The 21,858-nt window shown below is 40.5% G+C and overlaps 1 protein-coding gene across 1 annotated transcript; it reads left to right on the plus strand.

Moving 5' to 3' along the window:
* Positions 1 to 69: 69 nt before the first annotated feature.
* On the plus strand, positions 70 to 16,507 carry LOC146385243 (von Willebrand factor A domain-containing protein 7-like). Its single transcript, XM_084929925.1, has 18 exons — positions 70 to 261; positions 393 to 600; positions 802 to 887; positions 994 to 1,087; positions 1,603 to 1,731; positions 2,149 to 2,335; positions 7,481 to 7,650; positions 7,757 to 7,869; positions 8,175 to 8,291; positions 8,793 to 8,999; positions 9,144 to 9,279; positions 9,727 to 9,879; positions 9,968 to 10,054; positions 10,480 to 10,589; positions 10,910 to 11,074; positions 11,250 to 11,549; positions 13,986 to 14,437; positions 15,770 to 16,507. The coding sequence occupies exons 1-18, from the start codon at positions 70 to 72 to the stop codon at positions 15,957 to 15,959; spliced, it is 3,096 nt and encodes a 1,031-aa protein (XP_084786051.1). The 3' UTR covers positions 15,960 to 16,507.
* The last annotated feature ends 5,351 nt before the right edge of the window (positions 16,508 to 21,858 follow it).

A 21,858-nucleotide genomic window follows, 5' to 3' on the forward strand; every position in this document is an offset into this window, starting at 1 on the left:
AATGTTTAACATTTAGTATTTACTGTTATATTCCCTTTCTCTTGTTCCTTTAGTACAACACTGTCCATCATGGCTGTCAAACACACAGTCATGCTCCTGGTGGCAGTTTGTCTCCACCTACCAGGTCTAACCCATGGATTTCAACCATCCTTCTCTGTTGATGAAACTCATCGTAACATCACCAGAAAGGCAGTTCTCAGAAAGACAGCTGAAGTCTGCCGAGACCTTGCCGTCGCTGATGGAAGAGACTTCAACTTGAATGTGGGCTTATTATCATTTAAAACAGGGTCACTGTTTATGCATTCATGTTTAGTCTAACATAACTGTGAAGTTTAACATTTTGAGATTTTTCCAAATGTCCAGTTAAGCACTTGGCATTTCTTTGTTTCCAGATTGATGACAACCTGTCAGTTCAGGAGGTGCAAAAGGCCTGTTTCTCCTCATCTACCTCCACCGCTCCGCTCTCTACTGACATCTTCCAAACTGCCCTTAATGAGATCTACGGTAGCAACGAAAAAGTGTATTTCTCATTGGTCGATTCCCCTAAGTTCCATTTTCACAGTGAGACCTTCCTGGGAGGACGGGACATCATCACAAGAGGTACACTTTAAAGTTCCTCAAAATTAAACGTGTTTACATTCAGTACAACACAGATAGTAGATTATTTTGAATTTTTTAATTAATTTATATTCCTATACACCAATTAAAATACATTTAAATGATAGGTGCAACAAAAATCAGAATTTTGCTTCATTAGGTTTCACTTATACTGGATTCTTAAGGTTATATGTTTTGTTTGAGATATGTCTGCCGTGAAGGCTAGTGTGAAGTCGGAGAATTTTGTTGCTGCAAGAGAGGTACTTGGACAAATTTGTCACATAATTCAGGTGAGAGTGATAATTGTTGTTTTTATTTAACTTGATGATGTTAAGATTTTGGAAGTAGGAAGCAGTGATAGGATTGGAAATAATGTTAGATTTTCCATACATTAAGGACTTTTACAGCCACAGTAACTGGGTGGAGTTGGGGAAAACCACTCCTTACTCCGCTCTGATCAGACCAGATCAACCACTGCAGAACTTAGCAGGTAAAAGCCTTCCAGCAACTTTTATCACAGTAAGAAACACATTTGTCTCAACTTGTTTTAATTAATTTACCTGGTGGGGCGTGTACACACACACACTTGCAATAAGGGAGATAAAGGGGATAAATAGGAAAGAAATAAAGGTGTGAAAGGAGAAAGTAATTAAATTCATCCAACCTCATCTAACAAACAATGTAGAAAAGTTTTAATGATCATCAATTTGAGTTTAAATAGGTGACAATATTTTGTGCTTTTTATTAGTTATACATATTTGCCATATAACTATTTAAGTACTTAATATTTTTAATTTGCCATTTTTAATTTTAAACAAAAACAGGTGTTGGATAATTTAATTTTTTCATTTTTTCCATTGTAAAGCAAAAATAATTATACACAAGCACAGTTCAAACCAAGTCTTGAATATCGCCAAAGCATAGATGGCCCACCTTTTAAATACTGTATGCCACAACCTGTTTCCAGATGGTTTTATGGATAACCTTTCTCTTGCTTTGCTCCAGGTCCAGTTACACCAACTTGTAAGAGCTGTACAGGAGATGCCTGTGCTGATAACATTTTGCCTGAAGTGCTGAAACAGGGGCTCCTGACCTCAGGCTACTTTAGCACATCCTCTTCTTCAAAGCCTACTGGTAACAATCACATTCATTTGTGTATAACAGCAAACTATTAGGATTTGTATTATTATTTTCTTTTGTTTGCTTGTTTCATAGCAAATGGACTGTTTATCAAACCAGCAGAATGAGTAAATTGTAATCCACACTAAAACTAAATTGGCTTCTGTAGTTTTGTTTGTTTTTGTTTTTTGTTTTTTTCATTAGAAAATGTAAAAAGAATCTCACAGCAATGAATGCCCACAAGCTACAAATTTAAATATTAGAGCAAATAGATGTGTTGTCCCACCTTGAATTTAATTTCAAAATTACATAAACTCACCTATTCATTGCCATACCCACACTTTAAAACTCTTTGGATGTTTTTTGTCTTGTTGATCATTTATTCAGCTATTTATCTAGATATCATTAAATGTAATTTGTTATTTTTTTCAGGTAAATGTAGCCACGGTGGTCTAAGTGACAAGACAAGAAAAAGGGACCCAGTTGGGGGCATCAATAAGGATTCTTCTACATCAGATCATGGCACGTTGCACAAAAAAGCAGCTAATCTGGCAGTGGATGCTACTATGGAGCTGCTGGAGGACATCAGACTAGCTGCTGGAGACAGGAACTTCCTGCGGTACAGGAAAAATTGATCAGAGACATTCTTGCACTCATGAAATGGTTATTAGAACTCTAATAAATTTGAAATTTAAACAGTTTATATTTATTTTCATGACACAGCTTTCAAGGAAAAATAGTAAAAAGCCTTCCTCACAGAAGATAATATGTATCTTAAAAGTGATGCTTTTTATGATGCACATGTTTCTGCATCTCTTGGTGGCGCTGTCACTTGGTGTTCGCTCGCTCTGCGGTAGAGTATCACTTCCTGTTCCTGCTCAAACACAGTGGTGTTTCTGAGTAGCTTATTTGCTTAGCAATTTAATTAACAACTTTTAAATACATTCTTCTTTCATAGTATAATCTTCACGTGCTTCATCCGAAGCACACTTTCTGTGTACTCACTACCTAATTTATAGCCAAAGTATTCACTCACTGTCTCTGTACTGTTTCGCTAGCTTAGCTTAGCTCGTAGCCGACTCGTTAGCACCATGGCTACTTCACCTGTCCCTCCTGCACTTTCTTGCTCATTGTGTCAGATGTTTAGTTACTCCTCGGCCTCCTTTAGCAGTAATGATATCTGTAACAAATGTAGCATATTTGCAGCTCTGGAGGCCAGGATTACTGAATTGGAGACTCGGCTTCGCACCCTTCATTCACCCGTAGCTAGCCAGGCCCCTGTAGCTGGTGCAGCCGAAGATAGCGTAGGCCCCGCTAGCTGTTCCCCGGCAGACCCCAAGCAGCTGGGGAAAGAGGGCGGCTGGGTCACGGTGAGGAGGAAGCATAGTCCTAAACAGAAGCCCCAGGTACACCACCAACCCGTTCATGTGTCTAACCGTTTTTCCCCACTCGGTGACACACCCGCCGGGGGTCAAACTCTGGTAATTGGTGATTCTGTTCTCAGACATGTGAAGCTAGAGACACCGGCAACCATAGTCAATTGTCTTCCAGGGGCCAGAGCAGGCGACATTGAAGGAAATTTAAAACTGCTGGCTAAGGGTAAACGTAAATTCAGTAAAATCATAATTCACGTCGGCAGTAATGACACCCGGTTACGCCAATCGGAGGTCACTAAAATCAATATTGAATCGATGTGCAACTTTGCTAAAACAATGTCGGACTCTGTAGTTTTCTCTGGTCCCCTCCCCAATCAGACCAGGAGTGACATGTTTAGCCGCATGTTCTCCTTAAATTGCTGGCTGTCTGAGTGGTGTCCCAGAAACGATGTGGGCTTCATAGATAATTGGCAAACCTTCTGGAGGAAACCTGGTCTTGTTAGGAGAGACGGCATCCATCCCACTTTGGATGGAGCAGCTCTCATTTCTAGAAATATGGACAAATTTATTAAACCCCCCAAAATATGACTATCCAGAGTTGGGACCAGGAAGCAGAGTTGCAGTCTTACACGCCTCTCTGCAGCTTCTCTCCTCCTGCTACCCCCCCAAAAACCCATCTCCATAGAGACTGTGTCAGCTTCCAAAAAGACAAAAAACAAACTAAAAACCAGCAACAAACAACTTAAACATAAACAATCAAAAAGAAAGAACAATACAGTATCCACATCTGAACCAAAGAGTAAAACAGTGAAATGTGGATTATTAAATATTAGGTCTCTCTCCTCCAAGTCTCTGTTAGTACATGACTTAATAATTGATCAACAAATTGATTTACTCTGCCTTACAGAAACCTGGTTGCAGCAGGATGATTATGTTAGTTTAAATGAATCAACACCCCCGAGTCATTCTAACTACCAGAAACCTCGAAGCACAGGCCGAGGGGGCGGTGTGGCAGCAATTTTTCACACCAGCCTATTAATTAATGAAAGACCAAGACAGACTTTTAATTCATTTGAAAGCCTGATGCTTAACATTGTCCACCCCAGCTGTGAAACTCAGAAACCAGTCTTACTTGTTATCATCTATCGTCCACCTGGGCCTTACACAGAGTTTCTGTCTGATTTCTCAGACTTTATATCTAATTTAGTTCTGAGCTCAAATAAAATAATTATTGTGGGTGATTTTAACATCCATGTAGATGCTAAAAATGACAGCCTCAACATGGCATTTAGTCTGTTATTAGACTCAATTGGCTTCTCTCAAAATGTAAAAGAACCCACCCACCACTTTAATCACACTCTAGATCTTGTTTTAACATATGGCATAGAAACTGAACATTTAACAGTGTTTCCTGAAAACCCTCTCCTGTCTGATCATTTCCTGATAACATTTACATTTACAATAATTGATTACACAGCAGTGGAGAGTAGATTTTATCAAAGTAGATGTCTTTCTGAAAGCGCTGTAACTAAGTTTAAGAATATAATCCACCCACTGTTATCATCTTCAATGCCCTGTACCAACACAGAGCAGAGCAGCTATCTGAACGCTACCCCAACAGAGGTCGATTATCTTGTTAATAATTTCACCTCCTCACTACGTACGACTCTGGATACTGTAGCTCCAGTGAAAACTAAGGTCTCTAATCAGAAGTACCTGACTCCGTGGTATAATTCTCAAACACGTACCCTAAAGCAGATGACTCGTAATCTGGAGAGGAAATGGCGTGTCACAAATTTAGAGGATCATCATTTAGCCTGGAGAAATAGTTTGCTGCTTTATAAGAAAGCCCTCCGCAAAGCCAGAACATCTTACTATTCATCACTGATTGAAGAAAATAAGAACAACCCCAGGTTTCTCTTCAGCACTGTAGCCAGGCTGATAAAGAGTCAGAGCTCTGTTGAGCCAACCATCCCTTTAACGTTAACTAGTAATGACTTCATGAACTTCTTCACAAATAAAATTTTTATCATTAGAGAAAAAATTACCAGTAATCATCCCACAGATGTAATATTATCTACAGCTACTCTTAGTACCATTGATGTTAAGTTAGACTCTTTTTCTCCAATTGATCTTTCTGAGTTAACTTCAATAATTACTTCCTCCAAACCATCAACGTGTCTTTTAGACCCCATTCCTACAAAACTGCTCAAAGAAGTCCTGCCATTGATTAATTCTTCGATCTTAAATATGATCAACCTATCTCTAATAATCGGCTATGTACCACAGGTCTTCAAGCTGGCTGTGGTTAAACCTTTACTCAAAAAGCCATCTCTAGACCCAGCAGTCTTAGCTAATTATAGGCCAATCTCCAACCTTCCTTTCATATCAAAAATCCTTGAAAGAGTAGTTGTCAAACAGCTAACAGATCATCTGCAGAGGAATGGTTTATTTGAAGAGTTTCAGTCAGGTTTCAGAGCTCATCACAGCACAGAAACAGCTTTAGTGAAGGTTACAAATGATCTTCTTATGGCCTCTGACAGTGGACTCATCTCTGTGCTTGTCCTGCTAGACCTCAGTGCAGCGTTCGATACTGTCGACCATAATATCCTATTAGAGCGATTAGAACATGCTGTAGGTATTACAGGTACTGCACTGCAGTGGTTTGTATCATATCTATCTAATAGACTCCAATTTGTGCATGTAAATGGAGAGTCCTCTTCACACACTGAGGTCAATTATGGAGTTCCACAGGGTTCAGTGCTAGGACCAATTCTGTTTACATTATACATGCTTCCCTTAGGCAGCATCATTAGAAGACATAGCATACATTTTCACTGCTATGCAGATGACACCCAGCTCTATCTGTCCATGAAGCCAGATAACACACACCAATTAGTTAAACTGCAGGAATGTCTTAAAGACATAAAGACCTGGATGGCCGCTAACTTTCTGCTTCTTAATTCAGATAAAACTGAGGTTATTGTACTCGGCCCTGAAAATCTTAGAAATATGGTATCTAACCAGGTTAGAGGTTTCTTCCTGTTAAAAGGGAGTTTTTCCTTCCCACTGTCGCCAAAGTGCTTGCTCATAGGGGGTCATATGATTGTTGGGTTTTTCTCTGTATCTATGAAGCGCCTTGAGGCGACTTTTGTTGTGATTTGGCGCTATATAAATAATTGAATTGAATTGAATTGAATTAACCAGATTCATACTCTGGATGGCATTACCTTGGCCTCCAGTAACGCTGTGAGGAACCTTGGAGTCATTTTTGACCAGGACATGTCCTTCAACGCACATATTAAACAAATATGTAAGACTGCTTTCTTCCATTTGCGCAACATCTCTAAAATTAGAAATATCCTGTCTCAGAGTGACGCTGAAAAACTAGTTCATGCATTTATTACTTCCAGGCTGGACTACTGTAATTCATTATTATTAGGATGTCCAAAAAACTCACTGAAAAGCCTTCAGCTAATCCAAAATGCTGCAGCAAGAGTACTGACAGGGACTAGAAGGAGAGAGCATATTTCTCCTGTTTTGGCTTCCCTTCATTGGCTTCCTGTTAAATCCAGAATTGAATTCAAAATCCTGCTCCTCACATACAAGGTCTTAAATAATCAGGCCCCATCTTATCTTAATGACCTTGTAGTACCATATCACCCTATTAGAGCACTTCGCTCTCGCTCTGCAGTCCTACTTGTTGTTCCTAGAGTATTTAAAAGTAGAATGGGAGGCAGAGCCTTCAGTTTTCAGGCCCCTCTTCTGTGGAACCAGCTTCCAGTTTGGATTCGGGAGACAGAAACTATCTCTACTTTCAAGATTAGGCTTAAAACTTTCCTTTTTGCTAAAGCATATAGTTAGGGCTGGACCAGGTGACCCTGAATCCTCCCTTAGTTATGCTGCAATAGACGTAGGCTGCCGGGGGATTCCCAAGATGCATTGAGTTTTTCCTTTCCAGTCACCTTTCTCACTCACTATGTATTAATAGACCTCTCTGCATTGAATCATATCTGTTATTAACCTCTGTCTCTCTTCCACAGCATGTCTTTTATCCTGTCTTCCTTCTCTCACCCCAACCGGTCGCAGCAGATGGCCGCCCCTCCCTGAGCCTGGTTCTGCCGGAGGTTTCTTCCTGTTAAAAGGGAGTTTTTCCTTCACATTGTCGCCAAAGTGCTTGCTCATAGGGGGTCATATGATTGTTGGGTTTTTCTCTGTATCTATGAAGCGCCTTGAGGCGACTTTTGTTGTGATTTGGCGCTATATAAATAAAATTGAATTGAATTGAATTGAATTGCAAAGATACCAATCATTCTGAATGTAGAGAAATTGGGTTCCTTACAGAATAACAAAGGGATGATTTTGTTTTGTCACTTATGTTCCTCCAGGTTGATGGGCCTCTCCCAGTCCTATGCGCTGTGTTTTGTCATTGACACCACAGGCAGTATGGCTGATGACATCGATGCAGCAAAACAAGTTGCCTTTAACATAATTGACAGTAACGCAGGAACGCTACAGGAACCCTCTCAGTACATACTGGTACCTTTCAATGACCCAGGTACTTCCACTTTTATGGATATTCTCCATGTTGCCAAAGAGAGCCAACAAATGAAGCACATCTACAAAAATCTGCAAGTTCATGTATTTCTCTGTCCCCCAAAAAGAATTTGGACCTGTGATAAAGACAACTGACAAAAACTACTTCAAAGAGGAAATCAACAAGCTCACTGCATCCGGAGGAGGGGATGAACCAGAGATGAGCATGTCTGGACTGCAAGTGAGTGTACTTGTGTTCTATCATATCATGCATCTGCTTACACAGTAATTTGTGTGATGTGAATTATGAATTTAGGATGAAGAAATGGGGTATTTGCAGTTAGTGCAAAGGACATAGTTAGGAAATTATGGAAATTAATATGAACTTATTGTGTCCTATTATGTAATAACAGAATGACTGTGTGCATGCATTATCAGAACTTGCTTTTTTGTTACTTGTTAATCACTTTCTGAATTACAGTTTTGCACATCTGGTAAATCACAACAAATAATGTTTAATTCTTCTGTCATTTGTATAACTGACAGCTTGCGCTGACATCAGCTCCACCTTCCTCTAAAATCTATGTTTTCACTGATGCTTCAGCCAAAGATTCCCATCTAAAAAGCACCAACATTGCCCTTATAGAGAGAACCAAGACTGAGGTATGTGTGAGGATAAGTTGCATTTTTATTATTGTTGCACTTTAGATGTTAGTTTAGTGTGTGTGTATCTATCCATGACCGCTTATGTTAATGAGAGTGTGGGGAGTGAATTGGGGGGCGGGACGGGGTGGAGTGGGACGGGCTGCTTTTAACCATGTGCAGCACTTTGTGCTACATTTCTGTATGAAAAGTGCTTTATGAATAAAGATTGATTGATTGATTGATAAATGCCATTCCATTATCAAATTTTACAAAAGCTTTTTTTAAGCTTTTTTTTTTTTTTTTTTTTTACAAAAAAGTCAGTTTTACTCAAGCTAGTCCAATTCTAGAGCAAAACACCTCAGTAAATAGTTTCAGTAAATAGTTTCAGTAAATAGTTTCATTTATCCATGTACTGAATGGTCACTTTAGGTCTCTTTGATACTTTAGATAGAACTTATCCAGTTTCCACTGAGCGTGATATATATAAACTGATGCATTTTTCTATCCCTACACTTTCAGGTGTCTTTCCTGTTGACAAACATTTTTTTCAGTCGCCGGCGCCGCAGTATTGATGGTCAAAATTTTTCACCTCGTGCAGTGAGGCTATCAAATGTCCAGCTATACAGAGACCTGGCCCAAGCTTCTGGAGGTCAGGCTATTGAAGTCAGGAAGTCAGATCTTTCCTTGGCCACTACTGTTATAAAAGATTCATCAGCTGGTGCTGTGGTGAGACACTGAGCATTAACAGGAATTACTTTACATGTTTACAAATTGTGAAGGACTACATTTTGATAAGTTGGGGCCAGATATTTAACAGATTTTCTTTCAAAATTGCTTTCTCACTGGAGCTTCTGTTTCTTTGTCTTTCAGGTGACAGTTTTCCAGGTAGTAATGGATCCGGGGCGACCTGATAATTTTAATTTTACTGTTGATTCATCAGTAAGCAACGTCATCATTTACATCACCGGAGTTTCATCTCTCACTTTCACACTCACCAGCTCAGCAGGTTCAGTTCAACGATATTTTTTGGACATCAGTTTTCTAAAACATAATATTTCACAAAGACAAGGCACTTCCCACCTTGTGTCAGCTTTGCTTTATTTCTTTGGCTCTCTGGAAGTTCCTCAACTGACCTGATCTCTGGTCTCTGCTTTTTGCCTTTTGATTTCTCCTGTGCAATGCTGTTGTTTGGGCAGTCAGGTGAAGGTTAAGAATGTATAGTAGTGGTACTAGTCATAATTTTACGTTCTTATTTAGTAGTAACTGTGTAGGTGGATTGGAATTCATTTGCCTATTACAGAAGTGGAGTAATTTGCAAGTGTCTCACACCCATGAATTGCAGTAATAGCACAGTAGTAATAAAAACAACAACAGTCACAATGACAAATTTAGGAGGAGGAAGAAAATTTCATTGTCATGCTGGTAAATAATTCAGCCATTTTTCTCTTTTCAGGAGTGTCTCAGGAGTCAAGTCAGACCAGTGGTTCTCTGGCATCCTTAACAACAGTGGGAAACCTACGCAGAATAAGGCTCAATGCTGGAAATCAAACAGGTTTTTGGCAAATCCACATCAACTCTAACAGTCCCTACTCTATTAAAGTCACAGGTCTGTAATATAATTAGGAAATAGTCTGTAGAAAATGTTTTCAGTGGTATAATATTTCTAACTTAGATGTGGTTTCTGTGTGCATAAGGTCAAAGTTCAGTGAACTTCATCTATAACCTTGTGGAATTACAAAAGGAAGGTGGCATCAGACCCAAGGAAGGCCGTCCTGCTACAGGTTGACTAAACAAAAATGTATCATTTGGTTTGTGGGAAATTGAGATGACCTAAATAGTCATGAAAAATGATTACATTGATTTATGTTTCTGGGTAGAAAACTTCCAACTTTTTGGTTTAGATAAACATAAACTTTCAAGTTTAAAGAAGATTTCCCCTCAGAGGTCTTAAAAACATGTGGTGCAGGCATAATTTCAGTACTTTCGAATGACTAACTGCAGAAAGGCAATTGGTGTCCATCCATATACATAAACATTGATATGATTTCTGTACTGTTAGCATTATTACAGCCCTCGATCAAATCCAATAAAGGCAACGTTATCTACCCTACCCATTTCTAACAACATAACAGCATTTTTAAATGTTCACATACAGTCTAAGGATCTGTTGTAATAATACTCTTTTGTGGCTTGCTATCATTTTCAGGTGGTAATGTCACTCTCCTGGTCACTGTGACAGGAAGTGATACAGTAACAGTCACAAAGGTCACGCTCTTCGACAGTTCAGGGCCAAAGGAGTTGATTGGATCAATACAGGCATGTCATATTTTACACCTGATAAATGTAAAAGGTCAAAATTACAACTGAAACTACAACAGACCACAGCAAACATTCCTAGACTTAGTCGGTTTTAGTCTATGCTAACTGCACTGTCAAACATAGTGTTATAAACATAACTTTTGTAGTTCTACAACAGCTTTAGAAAACACCAAGAAGTAAAAGATACATAAATAACATTGGTCTTTGGTGGCTGCTTGTTTACTCTGATTACTGATTGTTGCCAGCATCTAACAACTAACTTATGCATCTAAACATGCATAAGGTGCTCTCAGTTGCTATCTTTCTGTTTTCCACAGTCATTAGAAAACAGCAACTTTCTGGTAACATTCAATGAAGTCCCAGCAGGAGACTATGTAGTTCGACTGCAAGGTGAGGACACCAGCACCACATCCCGGTCTACCTCAGATACCTTCCAGAGACAAGCCTCCACCCTGATCATAACAGCTAGTCTCTCTGTTGCTGTGAGTAGTAGAGTCATATGTTGTTTTTTGAATTTCTAGAGCCAGTTTCTAAACATCTTATCTGCCTGGATAAACTCAACAACCACTGTCATGTTATTTTCTATGTCATTATAAAAAGAAATGAGTGATTGTTTAACTTCAAATTTCCTGCCCTCTTCTATCGCTACTTTTCCAGGCACAAGCTGACAGTATCAACATAGAGCCAGGCACTAGCATCATCATTCCTTTTACAGTGTCTTCAGATGTAACTGGGACATTCAGAGTGCAAGTCAGTAATGACCGCAGCTTTGACTTCACCTCACCTGGAAATGTCAATATTGGTCCAAGCGATGGAGGCAAAGCCAATGGGACAATAACCTTAAGTGTTCCAGCCAGCACTAAATCAGGAACAGACGTGACCCTCACCATTCAGGCACAAAACGCTGCTGCCACTGACATCAACTATGCTGTCCTCCGATTTTCTGTGGCTGCCAAGGTAAAAGAAAAATGACTTTAGGTGAAATGGGACTAAAAACAGTGTTTTACATTTAAAAAAACTAATAATCCAAACTAAATGTATCACTGTTCTGTATTGTCAAATGCCAAATGTTTCAGTTTATATAATACTTCAACTGTGATCTGAGGAGAGCTTTTAAAAGAATCAGCTCAGTGATGAATTAGTACTACATATGTTCTAGTTCAAAATAAGAAAAAAAACATGATTCACTGCGTGGACAATGTAAGGGGTCATGCTACAAATTTCATCCAAGAAATCCATTGATTAATCTGTTAACTTTCTGATCATGATTGTATTAGTAAATCCAAAAACGAAATGTTCTTTTCCACAGCTGTTCAATGGTTTTTACAAACAATTTGTTATTTGGCATAGGGTCATTTGACCACTGTGCTAAATTCTTTTTGTCGCCCAGATTTGCTAAATTATTGAAACAGTAATACTATAACCCATAATATCAATTAAAGTGAGTTTTAATTCAGGACATAGGTTTTTTTGTAAACAATAATATCTCATTACTAGTGATGGGCCGGTCGCAAACGAACGTCGCTCTTAGAGCCGACTCTTTGGAGTGAACGATGCGAGCTGGCTCCTTATTGGGAGCCATGGGTTTTTTTTTCTTTGTCTTGCCCTCTCTTTCACTTTTTTCGCTTCATGCTGCACGTCAGCCTTGTGTTTATGCTGAGCAGAGACGGGAGGGGCACAAACGCAAGGCTCTGTTTGTGCCCCTGAGCAGAGGGGGCGGGGACAGTAGTTACACTCACAACAGCAGTAGCACACAAAAAGAGCAGGAGGGCGAGAGAGACAAAGAAAGCCGGTATTCTGACAAACCGTCCTACTTTGGCAAAATGTCCTACCATAAGACATTTATGCACATTTCTGCTGTCACAGAGTAATTCCAGCACAAATTTAAGTAGGAATGACGGTTTGCCACTTAACTTTGCCCATCAGAGTATGCTTGTAGGTAACATTCACAAAGGTAGCATGGTTTGGCACTTCATTTTACCCGACAGAGTATCCTTCTAGATCTTATTAACAAAGGTAGGATGATTTTCCACTTATTTTTAGCTGTTAAAGTATGCTTCTAGCTCATATTCACAAAGGTAGGATGGTTTGGCACTTAATTTTACCCATCAGAGTATTTTTCTAGCTAATATTCACAAAGGTAGGACGGTTTGCCACTTAATTTTGTGTTGTGCGCATGCGCATAAACAATGGGTAGGATGGTTTGTCAGGTAGGATGGATTCCCAGAACACCAGGGGCAACAACAAGAGACAACATCGTCACATTAGAAAGGTATGGTAAAGAAAATGAGTGACACCAAGAAAAGAAGCAAAATCTGGAACCATTTCAATTTTATTGACAATACAAAGGCAGAGTGGAGAGTCTGCAAGAAGAGACTATCATATAGAGCTGGCTCCACAAATAAAATGCACAGGCACCTGAGAACTGTCCACCCATCAGTACAATGGAAAGATAAAACACAGTCAGTTTGATATTAATATTTCTAAATGCCAACCTTTCCCTTAATTAAAGATCTGGGCGTTAATTTTTTTTTTCTTTTTGTTTTGCATATTTCAGGCAGTACGGTGGCACGGTGGTTAGCACTGTTGCCGCTGAGTTCAATTCTACCATCAGGCCAGGGTCTTTCTGTGTGGAGCTTGCATGTTGCAGGGAAGAATAATTTCCCCTAGGGATCAATAAAGTATTCTGATTTTCCCTGTTTGTGTGGGTTCTCCCCGGGTATAGTCCAAAGACATGCAGTTAGCGGGGATAGGTTAATTGGTCAATCTAAATTGCCTGAGTGTGAATGGTTGTCTGTCTCTATGTGTTAGCCCTGAGACAGACTGGTGACCTGTCCAGGGTGTACCCCGCCTCTTGCCCTATGACAGCTGGGATAGGCTCCGGTGACCCTGAAGAGGATAATAATAATGGATTGCATTTATATAGCGCTTTTCTAGGCACCCAAAGCACTTTACAATTCCACTATTCATTTACTCTCACATTCACACACTGGAGCTGCCCTGGGGCAGACTGACAGAAGCGAGGCTGCCATATCGGGCCATCGGCCCCTCTAGCCAACACCAATAGGCGGTAGGGTAAAGTGTCTTGCCCAAGGACACAACAACCAGGACAAAGAGAGCTGGGGGATCGAGCCGGCAACCTTCCGGTTACAGATGAGCTTCCCAACCACCTGAACCAAGGTCGCCCCCCTGATAAGCCGGTTCTCTAAAAAGAGCCGGAATTCCCATCACTAGTCGTTTCATACACATTTTTTAAGTAATATTCAAAAACAAAAGAAAACGCTGAAAGTATGAAAGAACAGAGATATAAGGTAGCATCTATACCAGATTTGTTTTTGTTCCTGTTCTTTTGCCTTTCTGACTACTTGATCTCCTTTCTCTCTCTTTTTTCAGGCAACAGATTTGTCCAGTCCAGTGTGCCAGGTAGTTAATATATCAGGTATCTGTAATGTCTCTTCCATCCTCTGTGCATCATCTCAGTGGGAGTTCATTGCTAATCTCACTGACGGCATCAATGGGACTGGCATCGCAAGCATCACCCTCCGCGAAGGGAATGGTACCCTTGATACTAGCACAGCGGTTGGAGCAGGCGGTGAGAATATCACACTGGTGACCTACACTGCCTCCTGCTGTTCACAGAATGTGGTTCTGGCTGCTGTGGACAGGGCAGGAAACGTGGGGACATGTATGGGGCAAGCTAGAGTACTTGCCACGCCTGCTCCTATAACTACAACTACCCCAGTACCTGCAACTACTTCTCTGACTACAACTACACCAGTACCTACAACTGCTTCTCTGACTACAACTACACCAGTACCTACAACTGCTTCTCTGACTACAACTACACCAGTACTTACAACTGCTTCTCTGACTACAACTACACCAGTACCTACAACTGCTTCTCTGACTACAACTATCCCAGTACTTACAACTGCTTCTCTGACTACAACTACACCAGTACCTACAACTGCTTCTCTGACTACAACTACACCAGTACTTACAACTGCTTCTCTGACTACAACTACACCAGTACCTACAACTATCCCAGTACCTACAACTGCTTCTCTGACTACAACTACACCAGTACTTACAACTGCTTCTCTGACTACAACTACCCCAGTACTTACAACTGCTTCTCTGACTACAACTACACCAGTACTTACAACTGCTTCTCTGACTACAACTACCCCAGTACTTACAACTGCTTCTCTGACTACAACTACACCAGTACTTACAACTGCTTCTCTGACTACAACTACCCCAGTACCTACAACTGCTTCTCTGACTACAACTACACCAGTACCTGCAACTACTTCTCTGACTACAACTACACCAGTACCTACAACTGCTTCTCTGACTACAACTACACCAGTACCTACAACTATCCCAGTACCTACAACTGCTTCTCTGACTACAACTACACCAGTACTTACAACTGCTTCTCTGACTACAACTACACCAGTACCTACAACTACTTCTCTGACTACAACTACACCAGTACTTACAACTGCTTCTCTGACTACAACTACACCAGTACCTACAACTACTTCTCTGACTACAACTACACCAGTACTTACAACTGCTTCTCTGACTACAACTACACCAGTACCTACAACTACTTCTCTGACTACAACTACACCAGTACTTACAACTGCTTCTCTGACTACAACTACACCAGTACTTACAACTGCTTCTCTGACTACAACTACACCAGTACTTACAACTGCTTCTCTGACTACAACTACACCAGTACCTGCAACTATCCCAGTACCTACAACTGCTTCTCTGACTACAACTACACCAGTACCTGCAACTGCTTCTCTGACTACAACTACACCAGTACCTGCAACTGCTTCTCTGACTACAACTACACCAGTACCTACAACTGCTTCTCTGACTACAACTACACCAGTACCTACAACTGCTTCTCTGACTACAACTACACCAGTACCTGCAACTGCTTCTCTGACTACAACTACACCAGTACCTACAACTGCTTCTCTGACTACAACTACACCAGTACCTACAACTGCTTCTCTGACTACAACTACACCAGTACCTACAACTGCTTCTCTGACTACAACTACACCAGTACCTACAACTGCTTCTCTGACTACAACTACACCAGTACTTACAACTGCTTCTCTGACTACAACTACACCAGTACCTACAACTATCCCAGTACCTACAACTGCTTCTCTGACTACAACTACACCAGTACCTACAACTACTCCTGTCCCTACAACCACTGCAGTGACTCCCTCGGTGACTACTGCTGCAGCTAACAGAGCATCCACTAGAGGTCATACAATGAGTGTAACACATTATGTCTGGATCAGCATTGCTTTTTCACTGCTTTTTAAGTAAGGTATATAAACAGAAATTTAACTAGAATTGAATCAAAATCAGTTTTAGAAAAGTAATACGTTTAACTCTTTTTAAAATATGAGCCATTGCATTTTTGTAAAGGTGTAATTGAGCATCTCATATTTTTATTTTTTTATTTTTTGGGGTGAAAATGGGAAAGTGGTATAATAACGTACATTTTGTTTATTTGTTTTTTTCATTGCCTGCTAAAAAAGATCCAAGTAAACATATATATTGAATTCACTAGATAAATCAACATTAATATCCTCTCTTACAAAGTTATAGTTAATCTTTTCATAGATGAAATTGTAAAGTATTTGATTCATTTTAACCTGTGCACATAAAGTAGCAATTTCTTAGTGTCCAAAGCTGCATTTCATGCCCCAGTATAATGTAATAAGCAACTACTATCTGCTAAGGGAATGATGATTTAGACAACTTTTAGAAACAAAACTCCATTTGGAAAATCCTGAAATGCCACCAGTCCAGACATCACTTCCGAATGAGACAGCTTGGATGCCTTTTGATGCTACTGTGGAAGATTTACAACAGGCTATTAATATATAATTTATATTTAAGAATTTTGTCAGAATCACAAAACAGTTTTAATGTGTTTAAGCAATAAATAAATGTGATTTCATCAGTTTATAACTGTCTCATTTTATTGTCTCATTCCTAAAGAGATTACCATCATGTGCTATACTTATAGGCTATTACAGTATGAGGTGACTGAATTTAATATTTTTCTTGCAGTTTCAGTTTGCCACATTGACTGATGATTAAACCTGCCTCCAGCACTATGTTGAGTTTATCCCTTTGACACTTTTGCTTCTGCAGTTTGGCTTTCCAGGAACTACTTGGCAACTGAAGGCACCGAGATTATACAACAAAGAAAAACATGCAACAAAGAAAAACATAATTTAACCTTTGTTAGAAGCGTGTGCTCAGTTATTTTTAAGTGGTTTAACTTTCGTGGATAGAGAATAAGCAACAACTTCTAACTTTCCACAAGTACTCATTTATTTCAAATATCAAAAATAAAAGTGCTACCTCTACCACACATTACTTGAATGCACTCGTCCGCGTACACATGGAAGAATCCATTACAGAGATGGTACAAAAAAGAACAAAAGGGGGGTGACCCACCAGTCATGAGACAGGAGGCACCACCATGCAGCAATACACTGTACTACAACAGCAACTGTTATATAGTCCCCACAGCTAAAGAAGCACACACCACACCTAACAGTACCCTGTACATAGAGGTTATAGCTAAGATCACCACACACACAGGGCAAACACTGTTGGAACACTTTATTTTATTTATTTTTAGGTCTTGTCTATCCTGTTACCTATTTAATATTACCTTATTGTTAGGGCTGTTTTTGTTGTGCATCTGCACTTTATTGTTGTCAATGTCTACGCATGGGACAGTGTGAAACGTAATTTCAATTCCTTTGTATGGCAAGTACATTTGAAGAAATTAACAAATAAAGTTTTCTATTCTATTCTATTCTATTCTATTCTAAAAGACCATTTAAAAATGAATTTGGCAAAAATAAAATGAAATGAATATGTACAGTGCAAAATCTGTTTTCTTTGTTTTTCAAAGAACGTGAACCTTAACACACTAAAGAGCCATACAACTGGATTAAGAAGAGTGAACAGAAAAGTCTACACCTTCATGACTCAAAATTGCAGTGCACCAAGACAACATGAAATAGGTTTAATCAAAACATTTCCCTTCAGATCAAGCCCAGTCATGTGAAAATCATTTGTCCATCTTTTGGGGGCAGGGTGGGCCTGAGTGTCAGTGTCCAGATCCTTTGTGGTCTCTCTGACAGCATGAGATGAAACAGAATGTTCCTTGGAAGTGAGAGAGTCCCAGGTATGGAACAGTTGCATGTTCACAACATGATAAACACCTGCATCCACACCGGAGTCCACCCAAGTGAGCCTGTAGTTAACATAACTGAGTCTCTGAGATACACACAATGGTCCCTCAAACAATGGTGCAAGTTTAACAGTAAAGTTAGACTGAGCGTCTGACCTTGCTTGTGTAATGTTTTTGTCTGCTATGGCTATAGTCAAGAGCCGTTCTGGCGTGGTTGTGAGTTCCCTGTGGGGAGGCTTTAAGAGTCTCAGGGTAAAGTACACCCGGTTCATCAACACCTGCTGTAAAAGGCTGAGTGATAAGGTCAAGTGGGGAGTCCAACTCACGACAAATCTGAAGGAGAAACTTGTCCCATGATGTGTGCTTATCACCTACATAAGAGCAGATTGCAGTCTTCAGAGTCCAGTTGAAGCGTTCAGTAGCATTTGTCTGAGGGAGATATGCTGTAGTAAGTCTGTGCACCGAGTCTAAAGCAGAAACAACCTGTTCAAAAAGCTCACTCACAAAAGGAGACCGTCTGTCAGAAATCAGGTAAGTGGGTGTATCGTGTCTAGCAAAAATGTCAGTGACAAATTTACCAGCTGCTACCTGAGATGTAGCTTCTTTGACAGCACTGGCTTCAACCCACTTATTTAAATAGTCAACAAACACGATCAAATATGCATTACCAGCGGGGGTGCAGGGCACTGGCCTAACAAAATCCACACCCACATACTCTCAGGGTTTCTTGGGGACAATGGGAACCATAAGACCTGCTGCTTTTTTCTGATTTGGCTTGGTGAGTTGGCACACTGAGCATTAAGTCACATGGTGCTTCACATCAGTAATAAAGTCACATGGTGCTTCACATCAGCTGCCATTTTGGGCCAGAAAAACCTAAAGCACAGTCCAGCCAGTGTCCTAGAAACACCCAGGTGAACTGCTGTGGGGTGATCATGGTAATAGACTAGCAAGGCTCCTCTCATGGAAACAGGGGCAAACAGTTTCAGCTCTTTCAAAGGGTGCGAAGCTCATGTGGACTTGGGGTCTCTGTGATACAAAAGAGAGTCATACTGTAACGTGCGGTGGAGATGAAGTCAGCCGCGGAGGTGTGCAGGTGGATAGCGAATGAGCAACAGCTTCTGCCTCTCCACAAGTAGTCATTTATTTAAAATATCAAAAATAAAAGTGCTACCTCTACCACACATTACTCGAGAGCACACTAGTCCGCATACACACAAGAGCATCCATTACAGGGACAGTGCGAAGAAGAACAAAAAGGGGGTGACACACCAGTCATGAGACAGGAGGCGCCACCATGTGGTGATACACTGCATTACAACAGCAACTGTTACAATACACAACATACTGTAACAAGGTAGCACTGTCTTAGCTGTTCAGAGAGCTAAGAGTACAAATGTCCAGACTGCCCATGACAGCGTGTTCTGTCGGCCTCTCACAAGTCAGAGGTAAACAATTGCGGAACAGCGCATCTGGAACTTTGTTATGTGCGCCAGGTTTGTGCACTAGTGTGAAATCAAAGGCCTGCAGGTGAAGTGACCAGCGGGCGAGTCGGAGTGTTGGGTTTTGATGAGACATGAGCCACCTGAGACTGTTGTGGTCAGTGAACATAGTAACATGAATGCCTTCAACATATGGGTGAAAGTGTTCAAGGGCCCATATCACAGCAAGGCACTCCTTCTCTGAAGTACAGTAGGGGAGTTCAGCTTTGTGAAGGGAGCGACTAGCAAAAGCCACAACATTGTGAAACCTGATTTACTGAGGTCAAATGGCCCTGGATGTGAGCAGACGTTAAGTCGTCTCAGAAGGGATCTCAAAACTGGACTATAGATGGCAGACAGTTGGTGTCGTAAAGACAGCCAGGAAATTTGGGTGAAGAACTTTTCGGATAGGAATTTCACTGAACCTGAAAAGAAAGTGCTAGCCAAAGGACTCCATTTTACCATTTTTCCTCTTGGTGAGGAAGGATGCTGGCCAGACCTGGTACACTTAAACATATAGTGAGGGTGCAGTGGAAATGCCTAGCAGAGGCCCTCGTCCACAAGATCTTCAACTCCCCCCTCAAGCAGAACTTCTACAGCATTCCGAAGGAGACTGGGGACATTGAGTCAGAATGGACTGTGTTCAGTACCTCCACTGCTAGGCTACTGCACTGAGCTATGGCTGCAAGGTAGTGCCTGTCACATATCACATCTTCTGTGAAGGAAGCAGAGTCTGGGGAAGAGGGAGATGACTTATGCATCACTGGAGGTCAGGTCACTGAGGCAGTTAAACAATTCCTTGGTGGCATGGCCCCTGGGGTGGATGAGGTTCGCTCTGAGTTCCTCAAGGCTCTGGATGTTGTAGGTTTGTCTTGATTGGCACAGGTCTACAATGTCAGGTGACAGTACCTGCGAACTGGCGGACTGGGGTGATGGCTCCCATCTTTAATAAGGGGAACCGTTAGGTGTGCTCCAACTATAAGGAGATCACACTCCTCAGCCTCCCCATCAAAGTCTATGTCAGGGTGCTGGAAAGGTGAATCGCAGTCCATTAGATCCCACTGAGATCTGATATGTTTTGAGAATGTTCCTTTAATTTTTGTACATCACTAAGATTAATCATAAGAGCTGATGTTGTACATCTACTACTGCTGCTTTGAAAGAGAAAGAAGAGAGGATCATTGACTTGCCACAACAGTCCTTCCTCTGCCTCAATGGATGTAGATCTCATGAGGGAATGGTGACACCTTCCTAAACTCCCATAGTTCTCCCAAAGTCCGTAATATAACTCAGCAGAGTGAGCCTAGAAGAATGGGTTTGTTGTTTAGTGCTCTGGCACTCCTCATTTTATTATCCAACTGCAAACCTTTGGTATACTAATTTCTCCAAGATGATTCGTCTGTTCACAGCAAGGTCTGTGACAGCAACAGTCCATTAATACAGAATCACCCATTTTTATAGTCATTTAAAAATTCTACTCCCCCTATTTCCCCTCCTGCTAAGATCATTCTTAATGGTACATGTCTCCTGTTGTGCCATATATGATGACCCTGATGACTTCCTGTTCACAGCATTACTGCATTTCTCTCATTTAGACAAATTACAGAATCATTATTTTTAATCATTTTATTGCATCTGTTAATCCTAAATACTGCATTTTTTAAACTCCCCAGTACTGTAATTTCATGTGTATATATTTTGGAATGCTGTACTTTATCAACTATCTTGGGGCTAGATATTAAGTCCCTCATTTAGACAGTGCTAGGTGGATGAGGCCTTGGGGTTTTCAAGCATACTTCATTATCTATCAAAAACGGTGGAGGTTATGTAATGTAAAGCATGACTGTTTGACAGTGGAATCAGGTCATTAGTATTTATTGAAGCTATGACTGCTGATATACGTAGCAGGATGAATTGTGAAATATAAGCAAAGCAATCCAATAGTTTCTCAAGGCAAAGGAATGTAGTATACCTCAATTGCCAAGTCAGTTACCCAATCTCAACACAATAGAACTAAAAAGCTGCCTGAATTTTTTTAGTTCTTAAACACAAAACTACAGGCAGGAAAGCATTTCAAGCAAACAAGCAGGAACTGAAGATGATCACAGAAAAGGGTTAGCAGAGATTTCCAAGAAAAAGAAAACGTTGTATGGACATCACCAAATGTTGATGTCCATAGGTTAATGTAAAAATCTTTGTAAAAACCCACTGAGTTAAAGTATGGAGAATCAAGGCTGAAAGCGTGATTGATTGTTTGATTTAAAAGGCACTGTGGTTGTGTGCAGAAACTAAACTACGAGAAATGTTACTCTACAAGTGGTCACTATCATATCATTGTTCTTTTGCCATTCTTTGAGCGTCAGCATCTATTGTCAGAGCAAAGAAGTAAAAGCAAACGCAAAAATATGTCAGTTAGTGCACTACTGTCACTATAAACATAGGTTATCGAGATTCAAGATATTCAAGACAAGATGAGCTTCCCAACCCCCTGAACCACGGTCGACCAAATGTCAAGGACAGGGCA

This window comes from Perissodus microlepis, chromosome 6, assembly GCF_051167445.1.
Source record: "Perissodus microlepis isolate ML-2025 ecotype Zambia chromosome 6, ASM5116744v1, whole genome shotgun sequence".
In the NCBI taxonomy this organism is placed as follows: Eukaryota; Metazoa; Chordata; class Actinopteri; order Cichliformes; family Cichlidae; genus Perissodus; species Perissodus microlepis.

Excerpts from the sequence above, each read along its gene's own strand:
- LOC146385243 (XM_084929925.1), top strand. The coding sequence starts at position 70 with ATGGCTGTCAAACACACAGTCATGCTCCTGGTGGCAGTTTGTCTCCAC. Across the intron at positions 888-993 it reads AAATTTGTCACATAATTCAG|GACTTTTACAGCCACAGTAA; the intron begins GTGAGAGTGATA and ends CCATACATTAAG. Across the intron at positions 1,732-2,148 it reads CTCTTCTTCAAAGCCTACTG|GTAAATGTAGCCACGGTGGT; the intron begins GTAACAATCACA and ends TATTTTTTTCAG.